The sequence below is a fragment of the Rutilus rutilus genome (assembly GCF_951802725.1).
Source record: "Rutilus rutilus genome assembly, chromosome: 2".
Taxonomy (NCBI): domain Eukaryota; kingdom Metazoa; phylum Chordata; class Actinopteri; order Cypriniformes; family Leuciscidae; genus Rutilus; species Rutilus rutilus.
This window is the reverse complement of record NC_140210.1, coordinates 37262722-37276589: the sequence shown is the minus strand read 5'-3', so window position 1 is coordinate 37276589 and position 13868 is coordinate 37262722. Positions and strand designations below refer to the sequence as shown.

At 36.7% G+C, this 13868-nt stretch overlaps 1 protein-coding gene across 2 annotated transcripts; it reads left to right on the top strand.

The window, feature by feature from the left end:
- Positions 1–1036: 1036 nt before the first annotated feature.
- Positions 1037–13797, top strand: smu1b (SMU1 DNA replication regulator and spliceosomal factor b). 2 transcript variants are annotated; one of them, XM_084390342.1, is made up of 13 exons: positions 1037–1435; positions 1919–2129; positions 3082–3234; positions 4134–4244; positions 4344–4421; positions 5429–5557; positions 6278–6397; positions 8493–8609; positions 9285–9412; positions 10887–11013; positions 11122–11289; positions 11722–11874; positions 12666–13797. In XM_084390342.1, exons 1-13 carry the CDS (start codon positions 1410–1412, stop codon positions 12762–12764), a joined length of 1620 nt encoding a protein of 539 aa, XP_084246468.1. In that variant the 5' UTR covers positions 1037–1409; the 3' UTR covers positions 12765–13797. The 2 variants fall into 2 exon arrangements, with proteins under 2 accessions (XP_084246468.1, XP_084246469.1); XM_084390343.1 differs by lacking the exon at positions 1037–1435 and having other exon boundaries at positions 1993–2129; positions 3061–3234.
- Positions 13798–13868: the final 71 nt, after the last annotated feature.

The following is a 13868-nucleotide window of genomic DNA, read 5'->3' as shown; positions in this document are numbered from 1 at the left end:
AATGATGATTCAGGTGTTGAATGTGGAGAATAGTCGTCAAATGAGGCGCTAAAACCATCAAAGCTGCAGAGACATTTGAACAAAACTGGGCTGTTTAATATTGTTTTAAACAGTCAAGTTCATATCACTAACTGTATTTGATAAATTACACTTACAGTATAGGCTATGTAAATTGGGGTGAATGAACTTTGTTGAACATTTCGTATCTATACCACGAATGTTATTTCTCGTGCCATTTATACGGCAAACATTTTTTGGCGTGCATATACGCAGTTTTCGCATGCATATGATACGCACTGTGTGGTGTGTAATACGCACGCACTCCCCACCCCTAATCCTACGCATATGCACGCAAAAAAATGTTTGGCGTATAAATGGCACGAGAAATAACATTCGTGTTATAGAGATCGTGTTGCAGCGAATAGAGAGAATCCCCTCTTGTGTGTCTGACCTGTTGTTACAGGTATGTTAGCCTGTTATTGTTACAGGAATGGTTACTGAGTAAACCTGCAAAGTCTTTTTGATACAAGGACAGTTTTCATCTATAGCTGACTCTGCTACAGTGGCATAACAGATTAACAGCAGAGTATATCATTGTCCTTTTAGAATTTTCTGTAATTCTGTGTTCATACTATCATATGTGGAAAGGTGGTCCTCGGAATGTTTTTAAACACTCATTGGTGGGCCATGAGTTGCAAAAGGTTGAGAACCCCTGATCTAAACCACAGTTCCCTGGTGAATGCAATGGCAAGCTAAATAATTGGTAATGAAGTACCACTAATTGAATAGAATAGATGATTGCCGCACAATTAGTTAGTATCAAGTAGTATCAAATGAATAGTTAGTGAAATTGAAAAAGGGTGTCACTATTTAATTAGTAGTGATTGAAAAACATGTTGGCTATTAGTAATAAATATTAATTACGCTTGCCATAACAGATCCAATAGCCTAATCTGTATTCTAAATAGATTCATGTGTATTCCATTGATTGGACAATCAATGGTAATTATATAAGATGATTAGCGTTAATACGCTTGCCTATTAGTTCCTTATAAATGATTATTGATTCACGATACTCATTATGCTGCTTATAATACATTAGCTGTATGGCTTTGGTGCACCATCTGCCCGCACGATCTCTCGTCACCTGATGGCAGCTTTGCGGGTTTCCCCCCCCCATTAATTCCTCCACACGCGTCATTAATCCGCCCTCCCAAAAATCCGCAACAATTTGTGAGAGGTTTCTGTGACTTCAGACGCGTGAGCAATAAATACAACAGCACGTGTAATGGGCGGTCACGGCCACACGGTGTTCACGTGGCTGAGAACCAACACAACATAACGCAGCGCTGGAGAAGAATACTGGCACATTCTATCCAGACAGCGACTTCATCGACAACCTCGCGACCATGGACCTCGAAGTGGAATCCGCAGAGTAAGTTAACCTTTATTCACTTCTAATCGAATGAATGGGATTCCAACACTTACTGTCTTTAATGATCTCTTGATTCCAGATAAACCAAAAACAGTAGAAATGAAAAACTTAAAGAAGCGTCTGATTTTTATTGTTATAACGCAAAATAGATGATATCGGCAATAAAATGCATTTTCGATAATATTATTATTATTATTATTATTATTTTACTATGTAGACCTATGTGTGTTAATTTCGTAGCGATACAATGTTTCTGCAGTCATCAGCCGCAGCGCTAGACAAAAGTTCCGAGGAGAATTTATTAATTATAATCGCTACCAGTCAACATTAGCGTGCTATAACGGGTTTTCTACTTCACAACAGCTATACAAGAAATGTCGATTAAACGCTGCATTTTTACATTTAAATGAGAGAGAGACCGTTTATTTGGGAAAGTTCGGTTATAAATGTGACACCTCGTATATTAACGTCACCTTTTTGCAGCGTGATTCGCTTGATCATGCAATATCTGAAGGAAAATAATTTGCACCGCACTCTGGAGACGCTTCAAGAGGAGACGACCGTCTCGCTCCACACGGTCGACAGCATCGACAGCTTCATCTCCGATATCAACAACGGCCACTGGGATATAGTGTTGCTCGCAATCCAGTATCTGAAACTTCCTGACAAGCTGCTCATTGACCTGTACGAGCAGGTAAGTCACTTTTCACTTTCAAGGAAAACCTGAAATGGCAAACTCAGAAATGGCAAACTTAACAAACAATTATTGTTCGTTTAGAAAAATGGCAAATGCAGCATGTAAATAGAAATATGCAATTTACATGGCACTAAATAATGTTCAGAAAAAGACGCCTACTCTACATTTAGTTTGAAACGTTTGCTTGAAGGGATAGTCCAAAAAATGAAAATTCTGTTATCATTTACTCACTCTTAAAGGGATACTCCACTTTAAAATGAAAATTCTGTCATCATTTACTCACCTTCATGTTGTTTCAAACCTGTATGAATTTCTTTCTTCTGCTGAACAGAAAGGAAGATATTTAGAAGAATGTCAGTAACCAGACAGTTTCTGGTCTCATTGACTTCCATAGTAGGAAAAAAATATACTATGGAAGTCAGTGAGACCAGAAACTGTGTGGTTACTGACATTCTTCTAAATCTCTTCCTTTCTGTTCAGCAGAAGAAAGAAATTCATACAGGTTTGAAACAACATGGGGGTGAGTATATGATGACATAATTTTCATTTTAAAGTGGAGTATCCCTTTAAGTTGTTCCAAACCTGTATGAGTTTCTTTCTTCTGCTGAATGCAAAGGAAGATATTTTAAAGAATGTTGGTAATCAAACAGTTGACGGTAGCCATTGACTTCCATAGTAAAAAAAAAAAAAAAAAAATCCTATGGAAGGCAATGGCTACCATACATTTTCTGGTTACCAACATTCTTCAAAACATCATCTTGTGTTCAGCAGTAGAGAGAAACTCATACAGGTTTGGAATAACTTGAGGGTGAGTAAGTGATCACAAAATTTTCATTTTTAAAGTTAGAAGTTTGTCTATAGTTGATACATTGGTGTCAGGTGTCTGGTTGCCATTCATATCTGTTTTAACTGGGCAAGGACTGGATAGGTTCTGTTGTTGTATGTGTAGATTGTGCTGGAGTTGATCGAGTTGGGCGAGCTGGGAGCAGCCCAGTGCTTACTGAAGCAAACTGATCCCATGATCATGCTTAAGCACACTCAACCTGAGCGCCACTCGCACATGGAGAACCTTCTCACCGAGCCATACTTCGACTCACAAAAGGTAAGTGTTTAAGGCTGATTTTGCAAATTGTTTCATTTAGTAATTGGATTAATGGTTCTGATGAGATTTTAGATATTATAAAGGACTCAATTTATATCGGTGATTTACACTTTAGTCCAGGTTATCCCAAACTTTTTTTTGTCATTCGAACCCCTTAGATGTAAAAAATACCACCTGAGATTTCTTAATTCAACATTACATTTGCATGTTAAAATATTTAATATTTTTCTAGTAAGTATTGTAAAATTATTTATATAATAGGGTTGCTATAGTGTGTGTGTGTGTATTCTATTTATTTATCTATCTATTTATCTATCTATTTATTTATCTATTTATTTATTTATTTATCTATTTATCTATTTATTTATCTATATTGTTTTGCCCAAAAAATGAAAATAAATGTAATACATTACTGTTGTAAATTACAGTAAATATATTTATCTGATAATAATTATATACAACACCGGTCAAAAGTTTGGAAGCATTTCTATTTTTAATGTTTTTGAAAGAAGTCTCTTATGCTCAAGCCTGAATTTATTTGATCAAAAATACAGAAAAAAATGCATTATTGTGAAATATTATTGCAATTTAAAGGAATAGTTTTCTATTTGAATATATACTTTAATTCTGTGACGCAAAGCTGCATTTTCAGCATCATTACTCCAGTCTTCAGTGTCACATGATCCTTCAGAAATCATTCTAATATTTTTGCAAAGTTAAAGTTTGCAACATCAAGCAGTATAACAGGCTGTTTTTACAGCTAAAATAGCTGAAAATGGATGCCACCGGAAGCCTCACACATTCAAGTTAGAAATGGATGCACCCACTCTTACATTAAAAATAAGGTGGGTTAAATGATTCACTCTTTTTTTGTTTGTTTTTTTTTGTCTCGCCTACAGGCATATCCAGTGGGCAGCAGTAAAGAGAAGCGCAGACTGGCTATCGCTCAAGCTTTTGCAGGAGAGGTCTGTTTGGTGCCACCTTCTCGTCTCATGGGTCTTCTGGGCCAGGTTTGCTCCCTTTTATGTATGTTTTACCTAACCTGTTGCATTCTATTTATCCGTTGCACATGTTGTATTGCGTGTATGACATATATTTTGTTTTTATAGGGCCGTATATGTGAGGGGGCTCTGTACAGGTTACAAGAGACCAAAGCACTAAGGCAGTTTGGCTCATTAGCAATGCTGGTAAGAAAAAAAAAAAAACAAAAAAAAAAACACCCCTAGTTTTCATGTGATAAGCATATTTACAAGTCAAGTCGCCTTTATTTATATATGTAGATAGTTTCAAAGCAGCTTCCCAGCTAACAGGGAACATTATCAGAACTTAAACTAACGTTCCGGCAAGGTTCTCTGAGAAGTTATGAACAAACGTTCTTCCAGTAATGTTAATAAAACATTTGTTCAAAGTTATATGGTCTTAAATCATGTTAACATAAAAACATTATTTATACATCGCTCATGGAATGTTTTTAATGAAAATTCAAAGGTCATGGTCCCATGATGTTTGCAAAATGATACAATGAATGATTTCCCTCTAACGTTTGCGTAACCATTTTTTTTTTTTTTTATATTTAATTTAAAATAAAAAATAAATAACATTCAGGAATTACGTTTATGGGAAACTTAATGGGAACCATACCAAAATGTTCTTAGAATATATTTTTGTTAGCTTGGTTCTCAGTAATGAACAGGAAAATAACAATCAATGATGTGAACGTCTTCAGAAAAGAGACAAATTCTAATTCTGCTGTAAAGCTGATCTAAAAAAGTCAATAGTGTCATTATTCAGATTAAGTCAGTTTTGTGTTGATTCACGTTAGCTCAAAAACGATGTAAAGTTCATCAGTTAATTCAGCTTTAAGCAGATCTACTGAAGACAGTGTCATTATTCAGCACGAGTCAGTTCAATGTTGATTCAGTTCAGTTCAATAACAGTGTAGATGTTCATCAATTTCAGCTATGAAGCAGCTCTACAGAGGTTAATAGTGTCATCGTCCAGTTCAAGTTTTGTTCTGATCCAGTAGTTTCAGTGCAGTCGAATCGCTAATATTACGGTGTATATGTATACTCACACTGTTCAAGAATTGTGTATATTCTATACCATCTCTATTATTGGAGCTGTATTACCGGTTTTCTTTTTCAACTTCATGACTGGTCCTTTTCTCTGTTTCCTTCACTTTGTCTTTTCTAAGTCTCTGAAGTGGCAGCAGCACCAGGGTCTCTTACCTCCAGGTATGTCATTGGAACTGTTCCGGGGCAAAGGTGCATTGAAGGACATGGAGGAAGAGCGCTTCCCTACTCAGCTCAGTCGCCTCATAAAGGTGTGATCAGTGTTATATCATTATGTAATTTCTTTCTGGCTTCATAGCCAAGAGAGGCTTGTGAGAGAGGTTGTGGTGTGCTAAATTTTAGCTGGATAGGCAGAAATATTAATTTCATAATGTAAAGCTAATAAGAATGTGGTAAAAGCCTATATTAAATAATGTGGAAAGACTATGACTGTTTGAAAGAGGTGCAAATGTTTTAATTTAAGATAAAAATAAGTAATGGATGTAATGCATATCTCCATTATAAGGCATCTTATCAAAATATCTTACATGCTACAGGGCTCAGCATATGCACATTTAATTGCTTTTGTGACTTGAGGCTTTTATCTGTATCCTGCACTCTCTGTGTTCGACCTTGCTCACTTTGACACTAGACTTTTGGAATAATATTAACATACAAGTTTTGGGGGGTTGATAGTCTCTTGAGGCATTGTCTAGGTCAGGTTTTTTTTATTTGGGGTCCAATGAACCCCAGAGTGTTGCAAAAAGGGGTGCTGAGATGACCGCAGAAAATTAACCAAATATTACTAAATGCATTTTTAGGGCAGTCAAGTTAATGTTTACTTAATATGTTAATGTGAACTTAAATCTGGAACAATATTTATAGTTAAAAAGTGCTTATAAAAAAAAAAAAAAAAAAAAAAATATATATATATATATAAAAATAATGTTTTCCATTTTCTGTTTTTGCATGTGTGTACATGTATGATACAGTTTGGGCGAAAATCCCATGTAGAGTGTGCTCGATTCTCTCCTGATGGACAGTATTTGATAACTGGATCTGTTGATGGTTTCATTGAAGTCTGGAACTTCACCACTGGTAAAATTCGGAAGGTGAGTGTATATACTGGCCATCAAATAAGTTATATTCCCCATAAATTAAGAAAAATATATTTAACTGCACTGACACTATTGAATGAGAACAACATTTAAACAGGTTAATGTCTATGGTCTTCTCAAGAGGTGTTTATAAATGAATTGAACGTATTTGATGAACTTTGCAACATTTACATAGTTATTGAACTAAACTGAATCAATATTGAACTAAATTGAGCTGAATAATGACACAATTGTCAGCTTTACAGCTGAAACTGATGAATTTTACAACATTAAAGGGATAGTTCACCCAAAAATGAAAATGAAAACTCAGCCTCAAGTTGTTCCAAACCTACGGTAACCAAACTGGTAACCTAACAGTTGATGGACCCCATTGCCTTCCATAGTATTATTATTATTATTTTTTTTCATACTTTGGAAGTCAATGGGGTCCATCAACTGTATGTTTACTTCAAAATATCTTCTTTTGTGTTCAGCAGAATAAAGAAATTCATAAAGGTTCTAAACATGGGATGAAATCATTGAGTTGTATATTGAAATGACAAGGCATTGGCAAGGGTAGCTCTTGGCAGGGATGAACAGCTGCACAGCAGTTTTCAATATATTCAGCTTCAGATGATGGGCATTCATCCATGGAGAAATGCTTGCCAGACAAATGATTTGTGAGGGCATTGTAACTGGTTGTCAGAGGATGGGGAGAGAGAAATGAATTGGTTATCATAATAAGAATAATAGAAGCTATGTTAACTTTGTCACCTTATGTTAACTTTACTAAATTATTTGTTGCAAATGGACTGTAAAATGCTTTAAGTTCTGCAACAAAACTTCAAGTTGACTTTCATTTTACTTTTAATGAATGACTTCATTTAGTCACTGTACCATACTTGATTTTGTAGAGTGTAGCAGAGATGGTCGTCTTTCCAGCAGGTTCATCCAAGGTTCTCTGACATAGTATATGCACTATGTTCACTAGATTGTTTTGTAAACTAATAGTAATTATGCACTCTTAAAAGCAAAGATTCTTTATTGGCATCGATGCCCTCTTCAAATGCACAAAAGGTTCTTTACCTAGATCATGAAAGTTCCATTTTAGGTTCCCCAAAGAACCTTTCTGTAAACAGTTCTTAAAAAGAACAATTTTTTTTTTTCATAGAGTGAAATGTATTTTACAGTCTATGGTTAGAGAGTCAGACTGGTTACCTGAAGGTTGCAGGTTTGATTCTCAATACCGGAAGGAAATGACTGAGCAAGGCACATAACCCCCAATCGCTCCCTGGGCGCCACAGCAAAATGGCTGCCCACTGCTCCAGGTGTGTGTGTGTGGAAAAATGTGAGTATATTGGCCTTCATCATGCCATGTTACTTTAGAATTTTAATGATCTAAAGAACCTTTTTCCATTATAAAGAACTTTTTGTGCAATAAAAAGCTTCCATAGATGTTAGTTTCTGCATGGAACCATCACTGCCAATGAAGAACCTTTGTTTTTAAGATTGGAAAAAATGGTTATTTTAAGAACTTTTCACTAAAAGGTTAATAAACTTTCAGTCTATATTCATCTCTATATTCTCAGAGCCTGATCTTCTCAACCACACAGCTCAAGAACATCATCTCCTTGATGCATGGTAGAGGCATCTCACGTGTGCTGTCCTAGACCTGTTTTGTGGGAGCAAAAAACAAGTTCTCACATTAAGTGTGGCTTAATTTTAATATTGGGACAGCCTTGGTTTTGACTAAAACCTCAGAGGTATAGAATATGGGTCACCCCAACACTCTATGACGTCTGTTAGGTTGAGTTGAAGCAGTTGGGGCCGAAAATAAATCCTGCCCCATTCTTAGACCTGGACTTCCACCACTACTGGGGAATCTGAGTATATAGTATGAGACTCTGAATAATGTGGTTTTCCGGCTGTTTGAAACAGTGTTGTGATGGTGGTTCTTCTTTCTAGTAGACATAAGAAAGTATCCATACTACCTCAAGAAACCCAAGAAATGTGGGTGTATTTTCCATTGGACTGTGGTTAAAACCTCAATGTATTTTATACGTTTATGTGTGATGGTTTGCCTGTCTGTATTTGTTTCTTGTGTGAGTAGGATCTGAAGTACCAAGCTCAGGATAATTTCATGATGATGGATGAGGCTGTGCTGTGCTTGGCAGTAAGTCATGACTCCGACATGATCGCCTCTGGAGCTCAGGATGGAATGATACAGGTATGGACCTTGTTCATCACCGATCAACATTTTCACTTGTATTCTATGGTTTCAGAATCTCTAGTATTTGTATTATCTCTAGTATCTAGTATTAGGCAATGAGTAGAGGGGTTAAAGATGGTCAACCTACATGCTTGGTTTACGTTCACAAAATGTCGTTATCATTTTGAGTCATAAATTTAAAGTAACTCTAGAAAAGAGTTCTTTTAAGTAGTAGTAATGTGATATATTACAGTTTTTACTGTATTTTAGATCAACCAAATGCAGTCTTGGTGAGCGTAAGAGACTTACCGATTTTACCAATCCCAAAATTTGAATGGAAGTGAATCTTGAGGCTTTTCAAGATTATTGTAAGAGATCTCAATCCCAGGGTGCAGTAGGTCTGAAGGTCTTTTAATCACACTGCATCTGATTATAATTGTGACTGCAGTCCTTTAGTAACATGCTGAAAAAGTAGAGTAGCTGATCTTTCATTATTATTTCATCACTGTTTGGATGTGTGTTTTTTTTTTTAAATCAGTATTTCATGGAGCACAGAGCTAAAAAGTATGATATAACACCTTCATGAATGACGATGTTCCCAATTTGACCTCATTGCACACCATTAGTTCAATGGAATTTACTTTTCTCCATTCAGTCCGTTATGTGATAAGATGTATCATTTTGTTATTCCAGGTTTGGAGAATTCTGAATGGAACATGTCTGAATAGATTAGAACAAGCCCATAGCAAAGCAGTCACCTGTGTCTGCTTCAACAAGGACAGCAGTCAACTATTAAGCGGCTCCTTTGACCAGATCATCAGGTTTTAATATGCTATTTTATGTCTGAATTTCAAAAAGCCTTGCTTTGCAAAATCTGACTTTTTGCATTGTTTCACTCATCTTATTATTTCAGAATTGGTGTAGTAATTGTTGCAATAACAAGGAAGAGTAGGCTACCATAATCAAATGTTTTGCCGTGGATACTTCGTAGACAGAGAAGGTGGGGGAGGAGGAGAAAATCTGAATTCGTGGTCTGGGTGTTAAACATCATTAGGAATATTCCGTCACATGCTCAGACTCTCGCAGAACAGACTGCAGTACCTTCTACGGCTGGGTGTCAGCTCTACGCTCTCATGGTGCATGTGGGTGGAAAGAACCATGATTGGCCACGTGCGTGAGAGAGGGAGCATGCACAGATAATGTGTTTCTGTTCCTTGCTCAGCCCAAACAGCGGCTGACAGAGGCAGACTTTTTGTCATTCCAGCTCCTTAGCTGGAAAGGGAACGGGAGGGGGGTGAAATGGCAAGCTGCTCTGCTATTGGCCCCTTATTGATAAATACTAGCCCCTCCCCCTTTGCGATGGATTGGATTTATGCTGTCGGTAGTGTGTGAGGGAAACACGTGAATGCCTGGCGTTAAAGATGATTTAAATCATTGGTAAAGATGTTTGTCATTTTTGGTTCAGTTATTGTACGTGTTTGGAAATCTTTATAGGAAAGTATAGGGACATTTTAGGGGGTTGGTAAGTGCACAATGCAAACGACTGTTTAGTAAAGAGGCATTTCAATAAACATGCTGAATTTTGTTTTGTTCTCTATCGTTGACAGTAAGAGATAGGGTGGAAGAAATTTAAATGAATCATGGTCTAGGTGTTTCGAGTCATCAGGAAAATTCCATCATATGCCTGGAGCGAATGTCTCTCCCTCTCTTTCTCTATCTCTCTCAGTCCTGACTGCAGTATTCTGCGGCTGGGCGTCAGTGCTAGACTCTCATGGCGCATGTGGGTGGATTTCATGTGCACGAGAGGAGATAATTTTTCAGTAAAGATAATAAAATCACGTTGTAAGCTGCAGGCAAAGGATGTCGTTTTGCTGCCTTCTAGTATGACCTTGATGTATGCTTTTAAAATGTAATTATCTTTGATCTTGAAAAGCCTCTTTGATGAAAATGATTTATTGCCGACATCACAACTTTTTGTTTTGTAAGTCCTTTGCTTAAGCTTCACTTTGTAAATTGGCAGACAAAAGTTGTTGTTTTTCTGTCTTCTATGATGACCTTGAAGTATGATTTTAAAAATCATGACATCATAGTGTTTTGTTTTTGTTTAGTTGTATTTTGTTTTGTGTGAAATAAATCTCATTGATGATCATGACTGATTCATAATTCATAACTTTATAACATGTTTTGTTGTATTTTGCTTTTTTGTGTGTGTTTGTTTTGTTTCACTTTTTTTTAAAGAGATGTTGAATTTGTGTATTGTGGTTTCATTTCTAACTCCTGGATTTGTTTAATCAGGCTTCATGGTTTGAAATCAGGAAAGACACTGAAGGAGTTTAGAGGCCATACGTCTCATGTAAATGATGTCATCTTCTCGCACGATGGCCAGCATGTCATTAGCGCATCGGCAGATGGCATGGTCAAGGTAGGTGTTCATACTGTGTCGAACCACAACTATATGTGTTTTCGATTTATACATTTTATATTTTTTTTGTGTGGATTTCAATGCTTGGTTATCTTTTTTTTTGTTCAGGTCTGGAACATGAAGACAATGGATTGCAACCACACAATAAAAACCCCTGAAATTCCTGAGGGTACAGACATCACTGTTAACAATGTTGTGCTTGTCCCAAAGACTCCTGAGCACTTTGTGGTGTGTAATAGGACCAACACAGTGGTGGTTACAAACATTCATGGCCAGGTGAGAACAAAATTTGACCTGCATGTAATACATTTGCATATGATCACAGATTGAAAGAAAGGTGCTCTGCATGCTAAATGTATACCAAGGTTATTTTGATAATCACACTGGAGTAAAAAATTATAGTAACTGGTTTCTATTTTACCAGCAGTATTAAGGCAGCACAAATGTATACCGTTTTGAGCAGAAGTTGAGTAGCAAACTTCTATTGCTGAATGTGAGGTTTGCTAAAAATAGCTAAGCACTTAATATTTAAACTGTCTGATGGCGTATAAGGCGTACCCTTATTCATCCGCCTCACCCACCCTTTTCTTGATGTGCTTGATGACTCACTCTTGCACGCTTTTTGCTACTCTCTGAAGCGTGCCTTTACCTTTTTCGTCTGGGTTGCACTCACTGACTCGGTTGCCCCCCCTCCCCTTTCTTTCCCAGGTGATGAGGAGTTTCTGTTCAGGCGTGAGAAGGGGGGGAGACTTTGTTTGCTGCACGTTGTCTCCACGTGGAGAGTGGATTTATTGCGTGGGAGAGGACTATGTGCTGTACTGCTTCAGCACTATCACTGGCAAGCTAGAGAGAACCCTCACGGTACCGTCCGCCCTCACAGCACATGCCGCATATCCACGAGTTCTGTTTCAGTTTGCTGAAGTGTGATATATATTAGATCAGTTGGATAATATAATATAATATAATATAATATAATATAATATAATATAATATAATATAATATAATATAATATAATATAATATAATATAATATAATATAATATAATCTGAATGAGAAATTAAAATTGTCTTTGATCTTTATAGTCTCTTTGATGATAATGTTTTGGTTTGTTTTTGGGTATTGCTCCTTTGCCCAAGCTTTACTTTATAAGTCTCTTTGATGATAATGTTTATTTTAGGAAAGTCTCTTTGAGGATTTTGTTTGTTTTGTTTTTTAAAGGCATCAATCATTATTTCTTTGATTCATGACATGACATCATAACATGTTTTTGTTGTATTTTGCTTTTGTGCTTTGTTTCCCAGACAGCAACACAGTGTCTGCCCAGATCCGGCCCACATCTGCTACGCGTGGAATCCGCATGTACCAGATGTGGCCCGGGTCTAGGCCAACACTATGTTGCTGTCTGGGTTTGTTTTTGGGTGTCATTCCTTTTTCTCAAGCTTCACTTTTTAAAGAAATAAGGTTGTTTTTCGAATGCCTGGCTTCATGGTTAGAAATCAATAAAGATGCTGCTGAACTTACAATTAAAACATTTGATTAATGCTGTAACTCTAATTAGGACCAGTTGGAGTTATCAGTAAATCTGAATCGGATATAAAAATGTAATCTGCTTTAAATTAAACAAGTTATTCCTTGTACATCCTCTACACAGGTACATGAAAAAGATGTGATTGGCATAACTCACCACCCCCATCAGAATCTCATCGCCACATACAGCGAGGATGGCCTACTCAAGCTCTGGAAGCCCTGAGTCTCATCCTTCATAATATGTACTCTGTATACACGTCTTGTGTTTCTATATTCTGGATGTGGTATCCCCGCACACACATCTCTGCCTTTCAACCTGCTATGAAATTGTGTTCCATTCAAGGAATTCAAAGATTCATCTTTCCACATCATGCACTGAGAGAGGCTTTCCACAGTATCATGAGATGCAGGACCTCTTCAACACCTGAAACTAACTACATCTAACTTAGTCTAAGTGTTAAACATGAAAAACTGCACGAATGTACTGGTCTTTTACTATTATTAAGGGCTTTGTATTGTCTGTGATAATATCTGCATGCGAAATTTAGCCCGAACAAAATTAATGTGGTAAATGTACTGGATTTCCTGACAGACTATTCTTGAAGTTTGACATCTTTAATGTGAATTTATGTGTTATCTTTGATCATTTTGGCCAAAGACAGATAATCAGTATGTACTTGCTCATGTGACATTGCACTAGTCTTGGACTCATTGAGGACATTTTCACATATTTGTACTTGTGTACATTTAGAATTCTGATATGGTTAGAATTCATATAGTACAATATTTTGTTGATTATAATGGTTTAGTGTGTTTTAACACTCAACCAAGCACATCTACTTGTACTGCATGCAGGTGAACATATAATGCAGTTATACTGTAATACTATATGAGAGTAATCAGTGTGGTTTATATTCTGATACTTAGGGCCCGAGCACCAATGGTGTGAGGACCCCTGTGGAAGCGCTCCTTTTATTACAGATTATTTTTTATCAAGGATATTCACTTTTGTTTGGATATTGGTATAACACTGCTTTACAGTGTAAGTCTCTGAGTTATCTTACAGTGCTGGTAAATAATGTGCTGATATTGCTGCAGTTTAATTAAAATTCAAGCATGAATAATTCATGACAATCTTTTCAAAAAGATTTGTCATTAAGATGCATCATTAACTAGTTAGATGTGGATTGCTTGATATTTGCAACAGATCTCCAATAAAGATGTGGTGACATCTTGATATGCAAAATGTTCATCATGATTTTTTTGGAAGGTGGATCTTCAGGAGCCCAAAATTCCATCCCCCTCTCCTCCCCCACCCCAACCCCAT

Excerpts from the sequence above, each read along its gene's own strand:
- smu1b (XM_084390342.1), top strand. The coding sequence starts at position 1,410 with ATGGACCTCGAAGTGGAATCCGCAGA. Across the intron at positions 1,436-1,918 it reads CTCGAAGTGGAATCCGCAGA|CGTGATTCGCTTGATCATGC; the intron begins GTAAGTTAACCT and ends ACCTTTTTGCAG. Across the intron at positions 8,610-9,284 it reads CTCAGGATGGAATGATACAG|GTTTGGAGAATTCTGAATGG; the intron begins GTATGGACCTTG and ends TTGTTATTCCAG.